General features: G+C 39.2%; 1 protein-coding gene across 46 annotated transcripts in view; it reads right to left on the bottom strand.

Moving 5' to 3' along the window:
• The window catches only part of MAP4K4 (mitogen-activated protein kinase kinase kinase kinase 4), a 176,490-nt gene that overhangs the window by 24,341 nt on the left and 127,742 nt on the right, over window positions 1-24,407 (bottom strand). For 4 of the 46 annotated variants that reach the window (XM_045550258.1, XM_045550268.1, XM_045550261.1 and 1 more), the window contains exons 10-22: window positions 23,408-23,583; window positions 20,127-20,199; window positions 18,399-18,609; window positions 14,107-14,268; window positions 11,122-11,208; window positions 10,343-10,567; window positions 9,223-9,384; window positions 6,353-6,586; window positions 5,321-5,427; window positions 3,799-3,950; window positions 3,046-3,143; window positions 2,330-2,338; window positions 185-360 (exon numbers count right to left, since the gene is read on the bottom strand). In XM_045550258.1, the coding sequence (XP_045406214.1) occupies window positions 185-360; window positions 2,330-2,338; window positions 3,046-3,143; window positions 3,799-3,950; window positions 5,321-5,427; window positions 6,353-6,586; window positions 9,223-9,384; window positions 10,343-10,567; window positions 11,122-11,208; window positions 14,107-14,268; window positions 18,399-18,609; window positions 20,127-20,199; window positions 23,408-23,583 (1,872 nt within the window). The remainder of the gene's footprint in view (window positions 1-184; window positions 361-2,329; window positions 2,339-3,045; window positions 3,144-3,798; window positions 3,951-5,320; window positions 5,428-6,352; window positions 6,587-9,222; window positions 9,385-10,342; window positions 10,568-11,121; window positions 11,209-14,106; window positions 14,269-18,398; window positions 18,610-20,126; window positions 20,200-23,407; window positions 23,584-24,407) is intronic. The other 42 variants (XM_045550265.1, XM_045550267.1, XM_045550282.1 and 39 more) reach the window with 16 other exon arrangements.

Genomic DNA, 24,407 nt, shown 5'->3' with positions numbered 1-24,407 from the left:
TGGGGGAAGAGAAGGGGAAGGAACACAAAGGCTGCCTGCTGCTGAATTCAGGATAACTAAATGTTAATGCTCATGGAATCATGTGACAGATTTAAAAAAAACAAAAAAAAACCCATCTGGTTCCCAGGGGGAAAAAGGCTCAGAGAGAAACTCTCGTCCTCTCTAAAACAGATCAAGGACTGACGCTGCTCTAGTGTCCTCTGGTCCAGAGGTAGACTCATCGGCCCCTTCTTGTTCCACATCATCGTCCTCCTCATCTGTCGTCCCCGACTCCTCACTGGACGAAGAGTAATCTGTCACTTTGTGAGGGGGCCGCACATCTTCCACTGCTCGAAGCTCTTTGGCCAGTGCAGTCAAATCCTAAGGCACGGGACAGAAAAGAGACAGTAAGGCGGGGAGAAGGGGTAGCAGGAGAAAACAGGAAAGAATGAGTGTTGTGACTATCAATAAATGCCCACAATGTTAGTTTTATAAAACTGTTTTGCAGAATATTTACCAGTTTCATATGAAGGTGAGCTCTTATAGCTCTTGATAAAAAAGACCAAAAAAAGTCAAAGATATTGCATACAAATTCCACAACAATAAAAAAGTAACAATCTGCTTATGATAAGCTGATAGTGTTTTTTTTTAATATAAGAAAAAATTCTAGATCAACAAAAGTATACAGACAGATCCTTGGGCTTTATTGTAAAGACACATATGACAAAGTCTACTTTTAAGGGGACTACCCAGAAAGCAAGCTTCTAGTTAAACAGGCCTGATTTAAAGTTATTTGGTGTGTAGGGGGGGAAAGCATGTTTCTCCAACTTTTATTATTAAAAATTTCAAGCCTACAGAAAAGTAAAAGAAGAGTGAAGTGAGCACCAGTATATACCATTCACATATCACTTCACTGACTGTTAATAATTTGCCACATTCATGAAGAAGGTTCATGAGACATAAAGAGAGAAAGTGGTGACCCGCATGTATGGTGGGCAGGAGGAGGTGGGCTTCCCTGCAGCCCCTCCTTCAAGCCTTACCCCTACTTCCCTGTAATACTACCAATGAATGTGAACATCAGAAAGAAAAGAAATCCACAGTAGGCTGCAGGTGGTGGCTCACATCTATAATCCCAGCACTTTGGGAGGCCTAGGTGGGAGGACTGCCTGAGTCCAGGTGTTTAAGACCAGACTGGGCAACATAGCAAGACACCACCTCTACAAAAAAATTTTTTAAAAATCAGCTACACATGGTGTCATGTGCCTATCGTACCAGCTACTCAGGAAGCTGAAGTGGGAGGATCACTTCAGCCCAAGGGTTGACGGCTGCAGTGAGCTGTCATTGCACTACTGCGCTCCAGTCTGGGTGACAGAGCAAGACTCTGTCTCATAAAAAAAAAAAAAAAAAAAAAGAGAAAGAAGAAAAGAAAAGAAAAGGAAAGGAAAGGAAAGGAAAGGAAAGGAAAGGAAAGGAAAGGAAAGGAAGGAAAGGAAAGGAAAGGAAAGGAAAGGAAAGGAAAGGAAAGGAAAGGAAAGGAAAGAAAGGAAAGGAAAGGAAAGAAGGGAGGGAGGGAGGGAGAGAGAGAGAGAGAGAGGGAGGGAGGGAGGGAGGGAGGGAGGGAGGGAGGGAGGGAGGGAGGGAGGGAGGGAGGGAGAGAGAGAGGAGAGAGAGAGAGAGAGAGAGAGAGAGAGAGAGAAAGAAGAAGAAAGAAAGGAAAGAAAGAAAGAAAGAAAGAAAGAAAGACAAGAAAGAAAGAAAGAAAGAAAAGAAAGAAGAAGAAAGAAAGAAAAAGAAATCCATGGTAAAATTTATTCAAAGAGCTTTATTTCCCTTTACCTCTTCTATATTCTGATACTTTAAGACTCAACCAATCCACCAAATATAATTTTCAGGAATGATTATTGTTTATGCTTCATATTTTCAAATGAAACTCCCAAATTCATCTATTTGGGAATTTTATTTAAAAGTAATAACTTTTTTAAAAGCAGACTATGTAGCTATCTTTCTCTCTTATTTTTAGCAGTTCTGATATAATTTTTCTTCGTCTTCACAGTTGAGAATATGTTTCTTTTCTTTGAGCCTGAGCCTCTGAAATAACAGTGATCAAGCGTTAGGCTTTGAGTCTTGCTATTTTGTGGTTACAGCTGTAGCTTTTAAAATGGTTAGTCAAAAAAGCTATATTTAATAAGAGTAATAATAAATGCAGCAAATGCCATGTGTTATGAAAACTGAAGTAAAAGTTTAAGAGTTCAAGTTGAATAGGGAGCAGGACTGCAGCTCAGGTACCAGCTGAGTTTACCGGCAGACACAGTGCTGCTCTGATACTGAACTTTTCAGAGGTGGGGCTTACCACTTCGCCCTGCAGTCCAGTGGCAGTTTCATGGAGTCCAAGAAGCCATCGTTGATGAATGCACAGTACGAGGAAACATGGTAGAAAGAAGAAGAGAGGAGAGAAGTACAGAAATCAGTTCAAGCAGGAAATTAAAACTGATAGGCTTAAAATTCCACAGTCTGCACACAGTTACACGGTCGGCTTACACAAGAGGAGTTAAAGGAGAAGTACTAGAAGCAGTCACAACTACCACCCCAGGTACCAAAAGGCAGAATTTAAGCAACAGGTGAGTTTAAGAAAGGGATTTCAAAAAATTTCCTCCAAAAGCCAGTGTTGTAAATGCCCAATTCATCAAGAATAAGTAAAGGTTAATGTCAAGCAAAGAGATAAACAAGATTTTTTTCCTTTTGTATTTTTAAAGTATCTGTTTCCTTAGAAGGAAATTTCACTAAATAAAAAACACACTTTGTTCTGTTTCTTTGTAAAGTGACTACACAAAGCGCATGGTTGAAGCACTAGAAAAAAGGTTTCACTCTATTGAGGATTTTACACAGGAACTAAGATGACTAAGGGAGGGTGCACAGATGTGTCTGTGGTTTAAGTCATGCCTTAGAATTCCTCAAATCTGTGAAGGGGCCCAACAGAAAATACTGCAGGCCTCTCAACCACATATTTTTAACAGAAAGATCTCATTCAAGCGTGAAATAAGTAAGACAATTTTGGGCTATCCTTACAGGAGGCTTGAGAGGTCTAAAAACTTCTTTTTTATCTTCAGGTTTTTTCACTGCATTTTCAAGGCGCTGAGATGGAGAGCCCTCAGACTTGGATGATGCTGTTGGGTTCAAAAGAGACAAGAAAGGCAGATACATATAAACATATAGATGCATGCCACAAAGCTGTCCAAGCCCCCACCCCCACCCCCACCTACTTCTCTCAGCCCTAGTCGTGGCAGGGTCTCCACATGCAGGGCTGGACTCCAGGGCAAAGTAGGGGACCTGGGAGAGCTCTGGCAATCTTTCTGACTCCGTACTTAGAACCCTCCATCATCACACTCTACTTAACATGAGGTTCACAAGTGATACCTTGTTATCAGTAATATAGCAGAGGGAATATTCAACTAGTCTATTATTATGAGTAGGCTGACATAACCAATACTGATGACAGTATAGGCCTGGAGTCCACACTCAAAGAAATGGGCTCAAATTCTAGCTCAGATATCTAGCTGATTACTTTGGGCAAGTCAGTTAATTGCACTAAGCTGTAAACTGCTCAGGGTGCTAGGCATGTGTAAAGCTTTCAAAATTTACTCTTTTATGATTAAAATCATAATGACTATTAGTGTCATTAGTAACCTATACCAAAACATTGGTTTTGTGACAGGCAGCTGTATGTAAACCACAGGTCTTTTTTAGTGATGAAGTATTTCCAATCTACTGATCATAGCCCAAAGTCATTAATGGGGAAAGGGCAAAGGAAAGGCAGCCTACATCTCACTCTGAAGCGTTCCCCGGAGCCACTTTGAGACCCAGGGTGAGAGCCAGGCTGGGACCCTGAGTTGCTGGACCCTGAGGAGCTGCCACTGCCAGGTCTGGGCACCAGCTTCTCCACTCTCTCCCATAGCAGCCTGGGCTCAATACTGCTGTTAGAAAAGAAAAAGAGAGAAAAGCTAATGCATCACCCCAATATGCAGTACCAAATTATAAACACACGCAGGATGTGTGCACTCTATGTCTTTGAAATGCAGAGATGAGAAAAATAGCCTACAAACAGCATTTAACATTACATTCACCAAAAGTTATAATGATATTATCCATGGATTTTATCTCAGATATCTTAACAAACCAAAAATGCTAAATGATATCCTACCATTAGCAGACCTAAAATCTTTTTCAGGTCTGAGATGCAATACTATTGTTCAGTCTAAAAGTATCACCATTTCTGTCACAGCTATAAATTCAGTTCTTAATATTATGAAAACATTCCACTTCTACAATTACACACAAAATTGTATCTGTTTCTAGGCTGCTGCTCTCACCCACCCATTGCTGCTCTCAAAAACTGACACTTACAAAGGATATTCCTCTGCATGAGCTGTGTTGGAAATGGTATGGAAAGCACAGGCCGGGATGGATTTCCTGCCACAGAAAAACTCCAGCACACATTTGCTAAGTAAGATTTAATGACACAGACTTAGGAACGGAACCCTGGTCATTAGCAGTGCTAAGGGGCTCTTCGCAGCTTCTGAGTTATCTATCTGACCACTTTCAGTTATACCAAGGCTCCACAGCAGAAGGCTAAGTCAGTGATAATCACTGATACAGACTCAGTGATAATGAATTTATCAAACGTTCAACATAATGATCTTTTCTTCCCTATTATAGTGGTGGTCAATGGCCCTTTCCAGGATGATGAAAATGTTTTATATCTGAGCTGTATAATGTCATGGCCACTAGCTACATGTGGCTATAGAGCAATTGAAATAAATGTGGCTGGTACAACTAAGGAATGAAATTTTAATTGTATTTCACTTCAAGTTAAATTTATATTTAAGAAGCCTCTTGTGGCTAATAGCTGCTGTAGTGGACAGAACAGCTCTAGAATCTAAAAAAATATTATTTGGTTAGTTCACTCATTTATTGCAGACTGTCAGTCAACCAGTGACTTTCTTTAGTAATCTGTCCATGATTTCTACATTATTCCAAAGGTCTTACAATATGCTTTAGATAAAAAACTCCCTTAGATTACAATTCTCTTACAGTCTTTCCTCCACTCCTTCCTTGCTGTTCCTTCCACTCACTCTTACAAGAGACAAGTAATTTTAATTTCAAAATTACTACAATATGAATTCAGATCCAAACCCTCTTTTTACTACACATCAATGTGATTATTATTCATGTTAATGGATTTTATCGCAGAACATCTGTGTTTATGGGCATTTTTATGAGAACAGACAAAATAAGACTGTGGGAGACTTCACAGTAAACCTGTTAACCTTCACCTGTCATTTACCTGGTGGAGTTTCTTTGCCCTGCTTGGCTATTTTGCTGTCCACTGCCCTGCAGTGGGGAATCCCGACGGGACAGAACAGGGGAACGAGATGTTGTTCTCACAGGAACCTTTAGGTAAAAAATATAGCAATTAAATTATCGAAAATATGAGAAGGAAAAAAGATTTCCCCACCAAAACATATATATTTTTGCAGCAGTCCTAATTACACTGGACTTCCTATTGCCAAGCTGCTCCCATCCTTCCTTCCCCTCCTCCACTCTTACGACAGGGAGAGAAAACTTAGTCACAGGATCTAAGGAGCCAGTAGAAACAGCTTTTCTATACTCTTGTAAAACACTTAAATGATGTTTTGGACTGAAGTGTGGTAGCAGGGGACATATAAAGCATTTTGCTAAGATAATGTGAGAATCAGAAAAATAAGCTCAAAGAAACCAAACAATGGCCTACAAATGGATCAGCGAGAAGCAAAGACTGGCAAGAAGCAAGAAAATATTCAGAGGAAGCAAATTCCAAATGTAGGAAAAATAAACTAAAATGTGCCCTTTTGTTTAATGTCACCATTAAATAGTTGCAAAAACAAAACAAAAACCTCAATTTAAGAAGGAAAAAAATCATTTTCTTTGAGATTTCTATTAATTTTTTTCCTTGTAAGATCTTCTTTTGAAAATTTTGACATTGGTTAATGTTGCAAAATAACATACAGTTTCTGTATAAACTTATAAGAAAACTGCTAAAATAAGTTATGAATTTGTTCAAGAACCATATTCTTTATAGAGTAACTCTTTCATCATTTTTCTACCTTACATTTAAGTGCAGCGTTAACAACAAAAATAAAAAGCTAACTGGCCACTGGCTAAATAGTAATATAAGTGCCTAACTATGGAACTTTCTCCTCACAGTAAAAGTTTCCTTTGAAATTTCATTGCCCCTTTAATTCTGGTGAAGTCACCATACCCATAATTAAAATAAATAATCCTTTAAAACAATAACAGAAAGGACAAAGCAGCACACGTCTGTCTTTCTGCTCCTTACCCTTGGAGGCGCCTCGTCACTGTCTGATCTAGACCAAGCCTTTTGGGTGGGGTCAGGCGCCTCCGACTTAGAGTCAGAGCTCTGACTGAGCACCTCACTGCGGGAAGGTGGACATGGGTCCTGAGAACGAAGATGGTGGTGTGCAAATTTGGGAGGAGAAGGGTCACTGAAGGAATGGGATCGCGAGACAGGGGAAACATTGTTCTTGAGAGATGCCAGGTGGGACCACTGTACCTTACAAGAAAACAAAACACAAAACATTCAATGCGTTCTGCATAAAACTGGGTTTTCTGGTCAATACCAAATCCAAAGCAGGAACTGGCAAAGGCGGAATGCAAACAGGGGGCGGTCAGTATTAGGTCAGCCAAGCAGTGAAAACAGGCACACTCTAAGTGAAGACGCGGTCTGGGAACACAGTATGCAGAAAAGAACAAATGTACATTTATAAGGAAACCTCTTTTAATATCCAGACAAACATTGCAGATAGCAGTAAATGTGAATTATTATTATTATTTTTTTTTTACAAAGAGCCTGTAGACCCACTGATAAGGGACGATGTGCTCCATGCACATCCATATCAAAGCAGACACTGAGGAGGCAGGGAGAGGGCAAACAATCACATGACCAAGGACACTGCCAAACATGCAGACCTACCTAGCCATCCTCATCACCCGGCAGTGTATGAACCAGACCGAGTAACACAACAACACATTTAACGAGCAGAGACAAACCCCTCATGTTTTGACAGACTGTAATAGCATGACTTTACAACAGCCAGTTTTTCAAATACACCAACAATTTTTCTTGTTTCTCCCAAGTCTGAAAACCTAGATATCTCCATACTTTCCAACTAGTTATGAAAGAAAAAAATTTAAAAATCCTGTGTTTTCTTTGAAAATATTCAGTACCATGGGCTTCCTGAATTAACTACTGCTGGAGTATTCTTCCTATTTGACAATTATTTGTCAACTGAGTTTATCTTGTTGCTTTTAAACTGGGGAAATAATCTCTGAAATAATTTATAAAATATTTTCATTAAATTATATTTTATTGTTTTAAATTATTTGTCCAATATTGCAATTTCCATAATTCTGGCTACAAATCTATTACATCAATCTATTTAATGAAAACTGAAAATATCAAATCACAATTTGTTCAACCTTTCCAAGTGAAGAATGTAGAGTTAGTTCCAGGTACATGATTTCTATGATTTACAGGTGAGATTCACATAATCCCAGTTATCGGTATAATCTCAGACTTCTAAAATGTTTAAGATTTTCAGAGGGAAAGCATGTAATTGAAAGCATTACCTGAAATTATAATAAAAAATGAGTTTTAAAATAGAATCCTACATGAGAAAAGTTTCCCCCAAAAAACGGTACATAGTTATATGTTTCAGCCAAAAGCAACTTTAGAATAGGAGGAAGGGAGGCTGTTTCTAGGTATGATACAAATTAATCATGAATATAAAAATTAGTCTATGTAATTCAGGAACTCTTATTTTCTGAAATGTCAGTGGCCAAATAGATAAAGATTCTCCATTTATGGTGAGTTTAACTTTCAGAACAAAAACTTTTATCCTGTACTCTTCAATCAATGCAAAGTTGTTAAACTTTGAACAACTGTCATCAAACCTATTCTAGTAGTCTCTCTTCTCATCCCTCCCTTTTTTTTTTTAATTTACCCTCGCCTACTTTTCTCTTTCTTTTATTTTTCTTTCCATTTCATACTCTCTGGAGTTACCTATGTACTGACAGGCCAGCTCTCCTATGACTCAAGATGCTCCTGATCCCATGTAAAAACCCTTTCACCCCTCCCACACTCGTGGCTTATGTCCTGGTTCTTCTTTTATTTTTACTTTATTTAACTCCTCTAGGCTGCAGTTCCCTGTCATCCAGGATATTATTGTTATAAAGCATATTCAAGCTCTCATTGGAATTTGTTTTATAGAACACCATAGCTGCTTCTGTCACAAGAACATAAACTTTTGTATCCCTCCACATGCAAACACCAGTGACAAGTAAACTCAAGCTTAAGAACTTGTTCCCAATATTCTGGATTACACAGTAGCAAGGAGGAAAATGTCAGTAATTTTCAGCAGGAGAGCAGGAATCAGTGTTCTAAGGATTGCTAAGATCTTTGAGTCTTTTCTGACTACTCTCTCCTACAGACAGTGTAATGGGTTCTCTTCCTGTCACACAGCACTCAGACCAGCAGCTCTACCCCACTTAGACAAGGCTTACAATGCTGTGGCAGAACCAAGAAGAGCCCATGACTTTTGCTCTGACCTACCTCAGGGAATCTAAACCTAACCCATTGGATCTAACCTTTTTTGGATATTGAACGCTTTGAGAATCTGATAAAAGCCCCTTTTCCCCAGAAATGTGCACATCTGGACAAATCAAAAAATTCTACATGAAATTTTAGGGGCATTATCAGTTCTCTAAGGCCCATTCATGGAAGTGGCCAGGAGCAGAGGACTCCAGGGTAAACATTTATTTTTAAAATGCTTGGAGGAGAAGGTTCTGGTTCTCCTTCAATAATATTAACTCTCTAAAATGTAAACTAAAAAATCTTTGTATTAGAAGAAAGAGGCACTTAACATCTGAGTTAGGGAAGGCAAAAGGTTAGAAGAAGAAGAAATCACTGATTCTAGATATTCTTAATAAGTACAAGAAAAATCTCAACAAAATAAAAAGATCTTCTTTTCTCTATCAACTATGTGTCATTTTAGTCTAAAGTCACTCCTGCTAATCTCTTCTCTTTTTAAATGTGGTGACAAACTCAACTGTGGACATTACAAGCAGGCCTGAGGCTCAGAGAGCCATTGTACGGGTCTCCTCAACCACAGCAAAGCTGGCTGTTGCTACCTGTGGCTCCGCTGGTCTCTGCAGCGCAGGATGCACAGACTCGGAGTTGCCATTGGAAAAAGACTCTGACCGGGAAGGCACTGGTGGCTCCAATACTCTGCCTGTCTGCTTAGACTGGGCTTCAGGGGAGCTGTGGTTAGTTTTCCTAAATCTATCTTCCACCTGCATCAGAGAATTAGAAGAGATAACTCAATGTTAGTAAGGGGAAAAGCAGAGATATGGGAGAAAGTCTGAAAGTGGAAGAACTCTACAGAGAAGTTTTCTATTTTCTTCAGCTACAAGAAAAGGGGGGGTGGAGGGAGCGCTGAGAAGGTAGATAAAGCAGGGCTAGGATTTGAATCAGGAAAAAGAAAATACTTATGAAGATAAAAATTAAGCAAGGCAGCCACTAAGATCTCCTCGTTGCTCAGAACTCTAGGATTGCATATGATGATAAACTAGAAAAAAATTAATCTATCCCAACCAACTAAACCAACATATTAAAAGACTATCATCAGGAATCCAAACCACATTTCATTCCACCAAAAATAAAGGCATCCCCAAACAAACAGAACACTTGTTCCTGGGATCTGCTCTCTGTAAGACACAGACACCTGTGGGCTGGGATTCATCCCCACTGCATGCACATCAGCTCCCGCCTGCCTCACATCCCTGAGCAGTCACTGCTGTGCTGCACCGTATTTGAGGCTCTGGCTAGCCCCAGTGCTCCAATTCTGTGACAAATCCCGATAGCTGGAAAGTCACTAAATTGGACTTCAGGCACACTTCAGCCTCACACTAGTAGTCTGGGAGAAACAGTTAACCAAACCACCATTCCTCTCATTCACATTTTAAACAATAATTGTGCCATGCAATCTTTTTTTTGTTTAGTTTAGTTTCCAATTCTTATGAGATTTGTTAACTCAGGCATTTGGTCCTTAATGGAAAAAGCACTAACTAGATATGAGACCTTGAGCAAGTCCCTCTACTCCTGCAAACCTCAATTTCTCAGCTTGAAAACAAAGAAGGTAGATCAGTAGATGATCTCTATAGCCTGTTTTTACATTAATATTATACAGTTCTGAGGAGTCATTACATTACTTTCCAGAAAATAAGCAACACAATGAAGGAAAGCAGATACCTCTCGAGCTCTGTCCGCAGGCTCATAGTGGGGTTTGGGCTCGGGGGCGTGATAGCTTGGCTTGCTCCTTTCCTGCTGCGGCAGTGGCTGCTGCTGCTGCGGGTGCTGCGGGTGCGGCCTCCTGTGGTCATGCTGTAGAGACAGGAGATATGCTTGTTCTTGTTGCAACTGCCTCTGGAGCCTCTCTGCCTGCCGGTGCTCCTCCATCTCCCGCCATCGGCACTCCTTGGAGAGGGAGAGGATAACACTAAATCTATGGGACACTGGAGAGCTCACCTCTTCTCTGGATTTGTTCAACTTTTTTTTTTTAAGATAATACATCTTTCCCCCTTCTTATAATAAAGCAAAATGACTGGGATTTTAAATAGCACATTACCTGTGGAAAAATCTGCCAGCTGTTGCTAGCCACAATATCATTGGACAGAGTAAGAGAGAATTCAATTAAATGTCATTTTCAGTGGTATATATACTACATAAAAATCCTATGGCATGTGCTTTGAGCCTGCAGCCCTCAGCATTCTAGTTTATTCACTGAATGCCAGGTTCTGTTCAAAACCTTGTCTATCTACCAAACGAGAACAGTTAATTTATTAATGGGAAATAAATAAATAAACAAACACCATGCAATGTGCCCCACGCAGTAGGACCATGAAAGACTCTCCTTGAGCCTGGCTGCCACAGCAAAACCAAAATGGTCTGGTGAGCACCACAGCTTGCCCGACTCAGGGGAAGGATAAATGAGCCCTGACACTACAGAACAAGACAGAGGTGGGTGTTACCAGTAACATGGCCTGCTCCTGGAGCAGCTGCTGCTGAAGGATTTCCAAGTGCCGCTGCTCCTCTTCTAGCTGTCGCCTGATATACTCCTGTCACACAGAAATCACCCAGCAATCAATTTATCCAAAAGGAAAGTGTTAGAACCACCTGAATGGAGCGCCAAGAACCATTTGCCCCAATCATTTTTAGTAATAATTCACTCACTGGTGAACAACTAAAAACAAAAAATCTACTGCTAAAGGTTTTTCCAAGAACTTCAACTTGGCCAGTAAGACCTAAAGAGTCTAATAAATGATGATATGCATTCCCCTGATATACATGAAGGTATCTGAAGGTATTTGTTAGAACATAGCAGTTACAGACAAATGCAGAATTTTAAAGGAGGATGCCATTCCTCTAAGGTTAGTAGACTCCAGAGAAATTAAGAGTTTAATTAGAAAGGATCAGAGGATCCCGATTAGTAAACATCTGCTTTATTAGTCATTATTTATAACAAGCATGGATCACCAACTTTTGAAACCTAAAACCAAAGCCTGTTTAATATTAAAATACAACAAACATGATTTGTGCTTTCTCTGATGACTGAGAAAGTACCTGAAATCACTATATTCTGAAAAATGATCTGGAAACATCTGACTCAGGCAACTCCCCTAAAATGAACAGGCCCAGGCTCTTCATGACGAGCTCGTGGGGTGGGGTGGGGTGGGGTTGCGGAGAGAAAGAGAAGGGGAGAGATAGGAGTAGGGTAAGGATGAGGGTGGTTTTCTTTTCAATGAGGAGAAAATGATCTGCCTTAACCTTTGTAACAATGAAAACAGGTAAACACATACACAACAATGTTACACAGAGAGCTAAGCGCCCCAGCCTGATGCTGCATGCATACGGTAACACACAGGGATCTCAGGAGGCTTGGACCCCAGTTCCACTGAAGACTGGTTCTATGATCTCTAGGCTCATTCTAAACCTCCCATTTTCTCAGTCACCTCATTTGAGAAATGAGCATGAAAAATCTCTCTCAACTCTCAGGGTTTTTTTTGTGTGGCTCAAACATGAGGTAGATATGAAATAAGTTTGAAAAAGCATGAAATATTTTATAAGGAAAAGTGGCTTCCTTCCTTTTCAACGGGAAAAAAAGCTAATTACCTGCTCTAGAAGGGGAATAGCCTAAGGAGCATGAGGAGAAATTCTACCCTGAAATTTGGATTGTTATTTTAGAGAGTGTGCTGCTGCCCAGCCCCTTGTATCATGGCACACACCTTACATAAAACTAGTCATCACCAGGGCTGAACAGAAATTTTAGTTAACCAATAATTTTGGTTAGGTAATGCTAGATAACAGAGAAATGACGATATATATACATTCTTAGACATCCTCATCTTACAAAGCAAATTGCGCCAAAAAAGCCAGTCTAGGGGGAAGCTTCCTTACAAGGTCATGAGCAAAGATCCCTGAATCTGACCTGGGCTTTGAGTCCCTTTCCCTGGTGCCCAGCCTTCATGACACATGCTCTATCAACACCTACCCCAGCAATGCCTACATGGTCTTATCCAACACAACTGGAAAAAGGAGCTCCACTCCCAACTCATTTCTTCTTTGAACAAAATAATTAAATCGTAACTTTGAAAGATCAAGTTAGTACACTCATTTTTTTTCTGCCTTCATACCCCAGGGACAACCAGAAAAATCACATCCTATCCAAACCACAAAGGTTCTAACATACAGTCGAACATAGCAAAATGTAACACACATCTACACAAACACACACTTATGCCAGGATGAAATGTGTCCCACAGCACCGTTAATGTGAGGAATTACTATTAATATTTCAGGACAGAATAGGGAAAGCAGAATAAAACTGATTTTAGAATTTTTTTTCTTCTTGTTCTCCCCTTTGCTATTCACATTCCTGCTGCAGAGTACTTGCTATTCACAAAATCTAATGACTGCCACTAAAGTGTTAAAGATGAATTATAGTACTACCGTTATCTCCTCCTCTCACAATCAAATTGTGATAATTATCTCCAGGTGATTTAATTCTTATACGCTTATATTTTCTCCTCTTTGCAGCCTCCAGGTACAAACATAACTAGAAAGTTAAAACACACACACTACACAGTTAACTGGTCAATAACATCAATAAGGCAACACAGAGAGCATCACTGACATTCCTGGAGAAACACTGATGAGCATGCAAACCCCAGTTTCAGAAAATCCTAGACATATGACTGCTACCAAGGACAGTGGATGAACAGTCACATTTGGAAGATAACACCATGGTTTCTAAGCATTTTAAAATACGGATTTCAGGTATTATTTAAACTGGTCCCCATTCATATCATTTTTCTTTATTCAAAGCTCATAACAAAGATATCAATTCAAAGACAACAAAGGCAAAGTAGCTGGGCAAAATCGATTTCCCTCTACAAAGGTGGTTTAGGAAACAAAGAAAATTTCTAAATAAAACCACATCTGACATTAATAAAATGTTACAAATATTACTAAACCCTCATCTTTTTTGGTTGAACAATGTTATCAGTTTTTTTGAATGCTACCTATGTGTATACACAATTATATGCAAATACAAACTACAATAATCACGTAGCCATTGGATATTTCAAACATTTCTCGTAAGAAATTTCTTACAATTGGTTTGTAATTTCATTTTTTTAAAAGTCAGTCAGATATTTGGTGTTCACAGCATTTAGCCCAAGCCTGAGAAGATACATTCAGAACTCTTTCAGGTATCATACTATTTGGAGACCACTGAACTGGTTTCAAGATGTTTCTAAAGTGTAATGATTTAGAGATCTTTTTTTAAGACATGAACTCAATTTACTGGTGTCCTTCCAATTATGTTTCACCATTTTTAAATGCCTACAGTCCTGAGTGTGTATGTACGTGCGTGCGTACTTTCTGCTCCAAACCCCCAGCTCTGCGAAGTAACAAATTTCATAAATAAATGGCTGGAACATTCCTTGTGAACTAACCTGTTCTCTTTCAACTCTCCTTTTTTCTTCTTCTGCCCGTCTCCTCTCTTCCTCCTCTTTACGCCTTCTCTCCAATTCCTCTAGACGCCTCTTTTCTTCTTGTTCTCTCCTTCGCTGTTCACGTTCTTGCTGCCTTCTAGCTTCACGCTCTCTCCTTTGTTGCTATAGATGTAAAGAATGTGTAATTACCAAGGGTCTTCCAGCTATGGCTCTCCTGATATTGCTGACCAGCTACAGGCAGATACTAATGAGGTGAAGTTCATGGGTCCCCCCTCTACTGGTCAATTATTTCCGTACTGCCCCTCGGCCCCATATGTAACGGCTTCCTCATAAACACTGGTGAAAGGTGCTGTGTGTTTCTTTGAGTTCTTAGGGTTTGGTTTCATCTTGATTAACAATTATTCCCTACTGCTTACTATACCACAGCAATCAGGGAACAGAAAATTCTTGACACTTAGCAAAAAACACTACAGTTACTGACTCCTCTTCCACATTATGCTCTAATATTTGAAATAGTAAACTGGACCAAGAGTAAGAATTTAAACTACCAACCATAAAAATCACTACAGTCAGAACACCACAACTTGGGGGAGAGGCAAAAGGAATAACTAAAAATAAAGAAAGCCCTTAGTAAATACATCTTAATATATGATTAACGAGAAAAGCTGGCTCTTGTATCAGAACCTCAAAAGAAAATTGCCAAAATGAAACATACACACCATCAACTAAATAACATCAATCTATACTGGATTAACCTGATGCCTATGATTTCAAATAAAATCCAGGAAATTCTAATAAACATGCCTTTTCAGGTTTACCCAGGTAGGAATAACAAACATGATATAATCCTTTGAAGCTTTTACAAACTGATGTCATTATTTTCTTAAATTATCCTTTCTTTAAAAACAAAAATCAAACAAACTAAAAAACTGCATGATGCTGTAAAGTAATTTCCAAATCTCTTAAACTATAAAGAGATTTTATTACTTAAATTTTCACAAGCATGCCTGAATAAATATGTGCTTTTCCAACTATGCTTTAATTATCTAAGTTCCCTTTCTAGTTTGTTATTTAAAAGCAATGCTTTCATCTAACAATTTTAAAAAGTTTTCTAAATAAATCATATGATGATAGTGACTGAGATCTATTTAAATATACTCCACTGGATTTACTGGCTTTAGTAGAAACTAACAAATTTCAATAAACCAGTCTATTCTTAAGACTCCACTATTTCCAAAAACTTTTTTCTAAGAGATAAGGCCTTACTATGTTGTCCAGACTAGATGTGAACTCATGGGCTCAAGTGATCCTCCTGCCTGAGCCTCTTGAGTAGCTGAAACTACAGGCACATGCCACTGCACCTGGCCTAATTTCCAAGAATTTTTGAGGTCATGTTATTGCACACGTATACTATCAACCTATGTTTTTTTTATATGCAAGTTCTAATGAAGTCATAGTAGAGAAGTTATATTTATTTGCTTCTTCCACATCTTTAGACAACAAATAATATGTGCACTGCATTAAGATAACTCTTTAAAAATTTAACTGTAACTATGATCAAACACTAGACTGGATGCCAAGAGAACATTTAAGAACTTAACTGGCAAAGATGACACCCCATTTTCACCAAAACTGGGAGACAGACTCCAAAATATCTGCAAAGACTTCCAAAAGATACCAAATTCACACAGGAGCCAAGGAGGAGGAAGCAGAGGAGGGAGATACTAGCAGCTGCAGAGATGGGATTCATGTATAAATACATGAATGCTTCTTACAGAGGAAGGACCTATCCAGGGCAAAAGCACCATCTCTTGCCTGCAGAGAGGTGCAGAAACAGGGGTGTGTGGGTGGTGGGAGAAGCCCCCAAACTCAGTGGGCCTGATTTTGCGGCAATTACAAAGAAAAGAATATCTGTACTTTGTTTCCCCACAGCCTTGACTTAAGGATCATTTTTTTGCCAGTCTGCTGACAGAAAGTTATCTCCTTTCCGTTTTAACTGTCACGTATCTTGTGTGTGAGGGTGACCATCTTTTAACTACTTTGTTCATGAAATAAAGACTCTCTATTCCCCAAACAGTTCTGACTGAACCCTTAATGCTAATAAAGGGCTACAAACCATGTCTGGGTCAAATACAGTTGGCCCTCTGTATCCAGGGGTTCTGTATCCACAGATTCAACCAACCGCAAATAGAAAATATTTGAAAAAACTATGTCTGTACCGAACATGTACAGATTTTTTCTTGTCATTATTTCCTAAACAATAGTGTAACTATTTACATTGTGTATCGGGTATTACAAGTAATCTAGAGATGATTTAAAGTACAGTCACGTGCTGCAGAATGATGGGGATACGAAGTTCTAAGAAATGTATCCTTAGGCAATTTCACTGTTGTGTGAACATGATAGAGTGTCCTTATGCAGGCCTAGACAGTACAGCCTACTATACACTAGGCTAACATGGTATAAGCTACTGCTCCCAGGCTACAAATCTGTACAGCATGTTACTGTACTAAACACTGTAGGCAACTGTAACACAACTGTAAGTAGTTATGTATCTAACCATGCCTAAGCATAGAAAAAGTAGAGTAAAAATATGATGAAAAAGATAAAAAATGGTACACCTATATTGAGCACTTACCATGAGTGCAACTCAAAGGACTGGAAGTTGCTCTGGGTGAGTGAATGAGTGGTTAGTGAATGTAAAGGTCTACACTACTGTAGAGTTTCACAGTACACTTAGGCTACACTAAATTTATAAAAATATCTTTTACTTTCTTCAATAATAAATTAACCTTAGCCTTTTATAACATTTTTACTTTATAAACTTTTAAATTTAACTTTTGACTCTTTTGTAATAACACCTAGCTTAACATCCAAACACACTGTATAGCTGTACAAAAATATTTTCTTTCTTTATATCTTTATTCTATAAACTTTTTCCTATTTAAAATTTTTGTTAACTTTTTAAATTTTTTTATTAAAAACTAAGATACAAACACACGCATGAGCCTAGGCCAACACGGGTCAGGATCATTAATATAATGTCTTCCACCTCCACATCTGGTCCTACTAGCAGGTCTTCAGGGGCAGTAACAGGCACAAAGCTGTCATCTCCTATGGTAACAATGCCTTCTTCTGGCTACCTCCTGAAGGACCCGCCTGAGGCTGTATTATAGTCAACTTTTTTAAAATAAGTAGAACCAGTACACTCTAAAATAACAGTTAAAAGTACAGTACAGTAAATAAACTAGTAACATAGCTGTTTATTATCATTATCAAGCATTATGTACCCTACACAGTCATGATATTTTTATATGACTAGCAGCACAGGAGGTTTGTTTACACCAGCATCACCACGAACATGTAATGGGTTGCACTACTACATTAATTATGACAGCTATGACGTCACTAGGTGACAGGAATTTTTTAGCTCCATTATAATCTTAAGGGACCACCACAGTATATGTGGTTCATTGTTGACAGAAATGTTGTTATGTGGCATATAACTGTATGTGAGAGGATGTATAATACATCAGTTATGTGCAAATACTAGTCCATTTTATTATAATAGGGACATTCACACAAAGATGAAATCGCCTAACCACACATTTCTCACAATGTATCCCTGTCATTAAGTGACCCACGACTGAATATGGAAATAATATATTTCTGTAAGTTAAAAATGAAAAAGCTATGGGTAACCATATTACCAATATTAACAATATTAATGAGTTAAATGAGCAAGTAGTAAACAATGTACTTTCCCACCATAGGACATAACTAATCCCACATTAAAATTCTGTCTTCTGCATCCCTTACTCTTAAGTCTATCTAAAGTTAAGGCATTTAGAGAAAAAAGTTTTTCATTTGAAACAGTCTGAAGTTTCAGAAAAATATGTACACACAAACAGGGACCTAGAGGCCAAGGGTAAAAAAGAAATCAGGCCAAGTCTGAGCAAGCCTACTTAAACCACAGTGGAAACAGACGTCACAAAACTGGTCTGATGCCATCATGAGGACACCTGTACTGCATCTAACACGATATGTGGATGAGTAACTGTGGGGCAGGTCCTCAGAGCTTTTACAAGGAAAGAAAACATTTCTAAGGCCACGAGGAATGTGAAGGCCTGCCAGTACAAAGCATGAGCTTTTCCTTCAGAAGTTATCTGAACAGCTATGCCAGTCGGTAAGCATTACCTCAGGAGGCTAAAGAGAATATTCCTTTGAGTGTCTGGCTACCAATGTGAACACAGAAAGAAAAAAGACCAACTTGGATATTTCCCTTTTTCTACCTCTTCTAGCCGCCGCCTCTGTTCCTTCTGCTGCTCGATGCGTTTCTGTCTCTCTGCTAGCAGCTGCCTTTTATACTCTTCCTGCTCCCGGAGCTGTTGCTCCTGCAGTAACTGTTGTCTTCGAAGAGCCTCAGAACGTTCCTTGTTCTCCTGCTGCAGTCTCAGGAAATCCCGACGGAGAGTAGATTCGCCAGGCACATTAACAATGGAACTGCAGGAGGAAGCAGGGCTCTCAGGGGCGTGTACAGATCACACTGTCCTATAAGCAAGACTGGAGCACTGGGATCCTATTCCCCTTCTACATTCATTCTCTGAGTTCCTCCGAGTCCAGGGATGCAACTAATACATCCATAGAAATGACTATATCTACAACTCAAGAGTCCCATGTCTTCTTTTATTCAGTTGGCAAATATCTTAAAATTCTGTCCTAGATGTTTGCTTGACAAGACATTTCTATTTACGATTCTCACAACAATTCAAACTCTGTAAAACGAAAGATTGATATCACCTTTGTCTACTTCACCAGTCCTTCTCTAACCACCTTATTTTCCTTTGATAAACAGAAACATCAGAGCACTCTTCAGTACTTACTGTTCATTCATCTTTGTCTGGTCAACCACCAAGTCTGCTCACGTACTTCTCCCTCCCACTTTCTTTATGCCAGAGTCAGCAGCTGAGCTCAAGTGGGTCCCATGAATTAGCCATTGCACAGATGGATTAAACAGTATCCTTCCTAGCTGCCCTCCCTACTGAGTTACTTCTCTTCTTCCACACCACTCAGAATGACATGGCAAACAGACTTCCTTAAACTGCCTCTTTCATTATATCATGCTCCTTTTCAAAAATAATTATATTGCTCATGACATCAGTTCAAATTCCTATGAAATTTTTAGTCTGAAATGAATTAAAATTTTCTCCTACATAAGAAGAAAAAGATATTATGGAGTTTCTTCAATAAATTCTCTTCTCTCTTCAAACCCCCATTCTCTGGCACATGGCTCCCCCCACAGGCCTCTCAACACCCTCCCAGCATCCCTTTGCCCCACTGTTCAGTCCAGTGCAGCTGCTGCCAGAACAACTGCCAGACAAGCCCCATTATTAAAATCCAAAAGTCCTCTTTTCTTTGATTAATCAGTTATTACAAGGTTTACGCTACCAGTTTTAACTCCTCAACCTTCTGCTTTCCTATACCTTGAGAAGGCAGAGATGAACCAAAACATAGAACATATAATGGATTGAGACAAACATACCTTAACAGATGAAATCAAATACTGGTAACCACATTTGTGAGAAAAGCAAAAAAAAAAAAAAAAAAACAGTTTTGGGAAAAACTGCAGAGTTTTCCAACAGAGGTCCTGCTGGCCCTTAAGCAGGACCATTCTTTGTGTAGCCATGTTCTGCACACTTTACCATCCATGCCTCCTGGAGCAATGAATGCTGGGGCAACCTCCCCTGCCCAGCCCCCAACACTGCCCCGCATACTTCAAAGTGACTAGGGAAGGGGACACAATGCAATCCTTGGGCAAAGAATGACTACATAAGGGGATCTAAGGAAGAAAAATGTTTATAGGAATCTATCACAACATAGGGAAGAATGAGAGATACTAAGGCACTTTCAAAGTAATTTAAGATGCCTTCTAATATGCAGGAGTCTTCTGAAATCCTGACACCAGCATGAAGCTTAATCTCTTCAACAACCAGGATGCTAAACAGTGGTTTTGTGGTTACCTTGGCTCTCCTTCCTGTTCAGGCACTTCCTCCTCTTCTTCCTCACTCCCACTGTATTCATACTCAGTTTCATCTAAGAAGAAAAGGACAAGATAAATGGGATAGTTCACAAGTCCTCACACATGCCTGTTCAGGCAAGCATCTCCCTCCAAAGGCATTATGGCAGGAAATAAAATGTTCCTTGTGTAAACAGCAACTTGTATAGAGAACTTGCGGAGGAGGGGCTAGACAGCCAATTCGGATACGGTCTGTGGCAATTCCCTGGGCTAGATTCACTCCCCATGGAAAAGCCAATTCTGTAGCCTTCAACACAATCTCTTATGTGGATACATTGCTGAGGGGGTGCAGGACCATGACAGGGGCTCCAGAACCCCTGACATACAGGAAAAGTGGCCCAAGAGCACCAGCAAATTCACAGAAGTCTACTTTGATGCCAAAATTAAAAAAAAAAAAAAAGGATGTAACTGCTGAAACTATGACAACCAAGAAAATTTATTTGGTTACTTTTAGCAATTGGGGACGTACAGAGAGTGCAGCAGAAAGAAAAGCCTGCTGGATGGACCAAAAGTAAAGCATTAAGCAAAAAAACAAAGTAAAATATTCCCACAAATTATAAAAGGCAAAACTGGGGGGAAACTAATTAAACAATATAGCAAAAGAACGAGACAAAAATTATTCTACTTAGACCAGACTTCAAACAAAAGTTTCAACATGAATAACTCATTTTCACTTCTATAGGTTTTACTGGTCCCTTCACTTAATGTCAGTATCCAACTTTCAGTGAGCAATCACTCCAGAGAGCAATCAAAACCAGATAGGTTGAAGAGATTTAAAAAACAAGGTCTATTCACAAACAAAAAATACCTTTCTATTTTTTTTCAGAGATATATAAGATGAAAATCAGCGTCCTGGTAAGAAAAATGGGCCTGAGCAATTAAACTATAATTCAGGACAAATTTGTCAGTCTATAAATATCACATTATTTTTTCTCTGTGCTAGATAATCAAAAACCGTATAATTTAAATAGGCATTTAGATATAGATGGATTGTAATAGGTATGCAGACATAGCACATAGATATACACAAGCTTCTAAGGGAAATTACAACCTAAATAATCTTTGGAATCCTTTAAATAGGTACTCTGTTTATGTCCTTTGCCCACTTTGGCTAACAAACATATGAAAAAATGCTCAACATCTCTAATCATCAGGGAAATGCAAATCAAAACCACAATGAGATATCACTTATCCCCAGTGAGAATGGCTTTTATCAAAAAGTCTCAAAACAATAAATGTTGGCATGGATGTGGAGAGATACACTGCTGGTGGGACTGCGAACTAGTACAACTTCTGTGGAAAGTAATATGGAGATACCCCAAAGAGATACAAGTAGAAGCACCATTTGATCCAGCAATCCCATTACTGGGCATCTACCCAAAAGAACAAAAGACATTCTATAAAAAAAGACATCTGCATTTGAATGTTTACAGCAGCACAATTCACAATTGCAAAGATGTGGAAACAACCTAAGTGCCCATCAATACATGAGTGGATTAATAAAATGTGATATATGTACACCATGGAGTTCTACTCAGCCACAAAAAACAATGGTGATCTAGCCCTCTTATATTATCCTGGATAGAGCTGGAGCCCATTCTACTAAGTGAAGTATCCCAAGAATGAAAAAACAAGCCCCACATGTACTCACCATCAAATTGGTATTAACTAATCAACACTTAAGTGCATATGTAGTAATAACATTCACCAGCTGTTGGGCGGATGGGAAGCAGGAGGGGATGGGTATACACACACATGTAATGGGTGCAGTGTGCACCGTCTGGGGGATGGACACGCTTAAAGCTGTGACTCAGGTAGGGCAAGGACAATATATGTAACCTAAACATTTGTACCAGTATTTCATTGCTGAAATAAAAATAAATAAGTACTCTTCTATGTTCAAAATTTTGCACCATAAACTACCAATTATTGACAAGAGGCTGAGAGTGTTTGGAAGGTAAATCCAGAGAAAATAAAGAGGTCACTGTCACTTGAAGATTGAAATGAGGGAAGGTGCTTTGCTGTTTCCATCTGCAAAATATGCATAATGAGAAATGCATGAGATGACCCAGGCTCAGTATTTAGCAGATGCCTGGCACACAGCAACTGTTACATGAATGTTAGCTATATTAAGTAAAGTAATGGAACAATGATCCAATATGCAAATAATTTTATTTCCAAAAATAGGGCTACCATGTTAACTGAAAGTTAAGAAAAAAGAGTCTTGTTTCAATCTTTATTTCACTTTGTTACAAGTGCAATGGACAAAACTTAATTAAGACTCAATAAATTGGAGGGGGAAGTTATTTTGAACAACAATGATAACTATGAATATACTGAAGCTCAAATGAACATACAAAAAGCTCAACACAGGCCTCCTGAATGACTGTAACCAACTCTTTTACTGCCTTGAATTTGTTCTTTTTAGTTTCTTCTTTATTCTCAAAATTGAATGTTAAAAAAATTCATTACCAGGATGCCAGTTATCCAAATATTGTTCCATAAAGTTACTGCAAGGATCCACAAAACAGAAAAATCAATGTGAGCTAGCAGCCTCAGAGAACGTGACTTAGTAAAGACGGTAAAGAAGTTTGAACTGCACCTTGTAGACAGAAAGAAAACAGATGGCCTTCCAGGTAGGCAGGCACAGTATATGTAAAGATATAAAACAAAGATATTGAGAACAGAAAGGAACCTTCAGTAATCAGTACAAGAGCATGCTTGTGGCCCATGCCTATCCACACTCCCTCTAACAGAATAAAGAAGTAAAGAAATCCTAGAGGTGGTGCAGTTCCTTGAGCAGGAGAATAACACTGAGGAACACACTCCTGGTGATGTTCACAGCAGATGCTCAATAAACTCCGAGTGAAGTACACAATGAACAAATCCGTGATCAAGTAAAATGAGGGGCAAGAATGAAGTGCTCCCATGGAGCAACAAGAAAAGCCACCCACCACATTGACCCGCCACTTTGCCTGTCTACCTGGTATCAGCTTGGCCAAACCACAAAGCTCCAGCCATGGCCAAACCACAAAGCTCCAGCCAATCCCGCCTGAGCCAGGCTGGACCCTAGGCCCAATCACTGAACTGCATGGCAGAGATGAACTACTAAAGCACTGGCCAAATGAGCACAAACTCACAGTTGGAAAAGGAATGACCCATTCTAGCTGGTCAGAACCTAAAAATAAAAATGTAAAAAGATGAACAGAAAAACAGCTTTAATACCTTTCTCTCCTCTCTTCTTTCTGGTCCGATCTATATGATCCTTAAGCTGGATTCTAACTTGCCTTTCGTTTGGTTGATCCCTTATAAAAGGATGTTTCAAAAGCTGCTCTGTGGAGGGCCGCTGCATGTAATTCTTCACCAGGCACCCTTCTATAAAACTAAAAAATTTCTTTGACCTGTAAGAAGAAGTAAAAAAAAAAAAAAAAAAAACAAAAAAACCATCAAATTTCTACCACAAAGAGGAAAATGCTACAAAGTAACAGTAATTTAAAAGCTTGAAAACAAAGACAAGCTTCGGAATTCACTGTGAACATTCTGCAAATGCATAGGAATAACACATGAAACATAAAAAGGAACTCAGGACTTGGGGATTGGGAGCATCAATCTAACACAGTTTAAGCGTTGCACAGTATTACTGATAACACAAACAGGAAGCTACGAAGTAGTCAGATTTCAATGAATTAGATTTAAATCTAATATTGCCTATTAATCACTTAATCACAGGGGTGGAGGAAGAGGGAGGTCTCTGCTAAAATGAGGGCAGACAGAGAGGACAGATGTCTAGTACCTAGAAGAGAAGGATAGACACTGAGATAAGAAAAGGAGCTGAGTCCATGACCAAATGCTAGGACTCTAAAACCTGTGAATTTGACATTTCAACCTGAGTTTCACACTGGTCGATTTATCAGTTCTTTATGTTTAATGTACAAATGTAGAAATTACAGTGTGTAGGGGGGACAATGAGTCTGTCGCCTACATTTGCCATACTAGCCACTTTTATTTTGCTTGCTTCTCTATGCCCAGCTCCTGATGACCTCAGCGCTAGTCTAGGTTGAGACACTCCTACCCATCCTATCTTGTGAGACTCACCTGAGGAATCATCAATTTTGATAAGCCTTCCTGGTAACACTCCACCTGTATGTGCCCCAAGTTACAGCCTTTCTTCTGGGGTTATCTGTTTTTACCAGACTTTAAACGGACTGTGTACTTTATGTTATGC

The sequence above is a fragment of the Lemur catta genome, chromosome 4 (genome assembly GCF_020740605.2).
Source record: "Lemur catta isolate mLemCat1 chromosome 4, mLemCat1.pri, whole genome shotgun sequence".
NCBI lineage: Eukaryota > Metazoa > Chordata > Mammalia > Primates > Lemuridae > Lemur > Lemur catta.
Note: the sequence above shows the minus strand (reverse complement) of the source record. Positions and strands in the feature narration are given on the sequence as shown.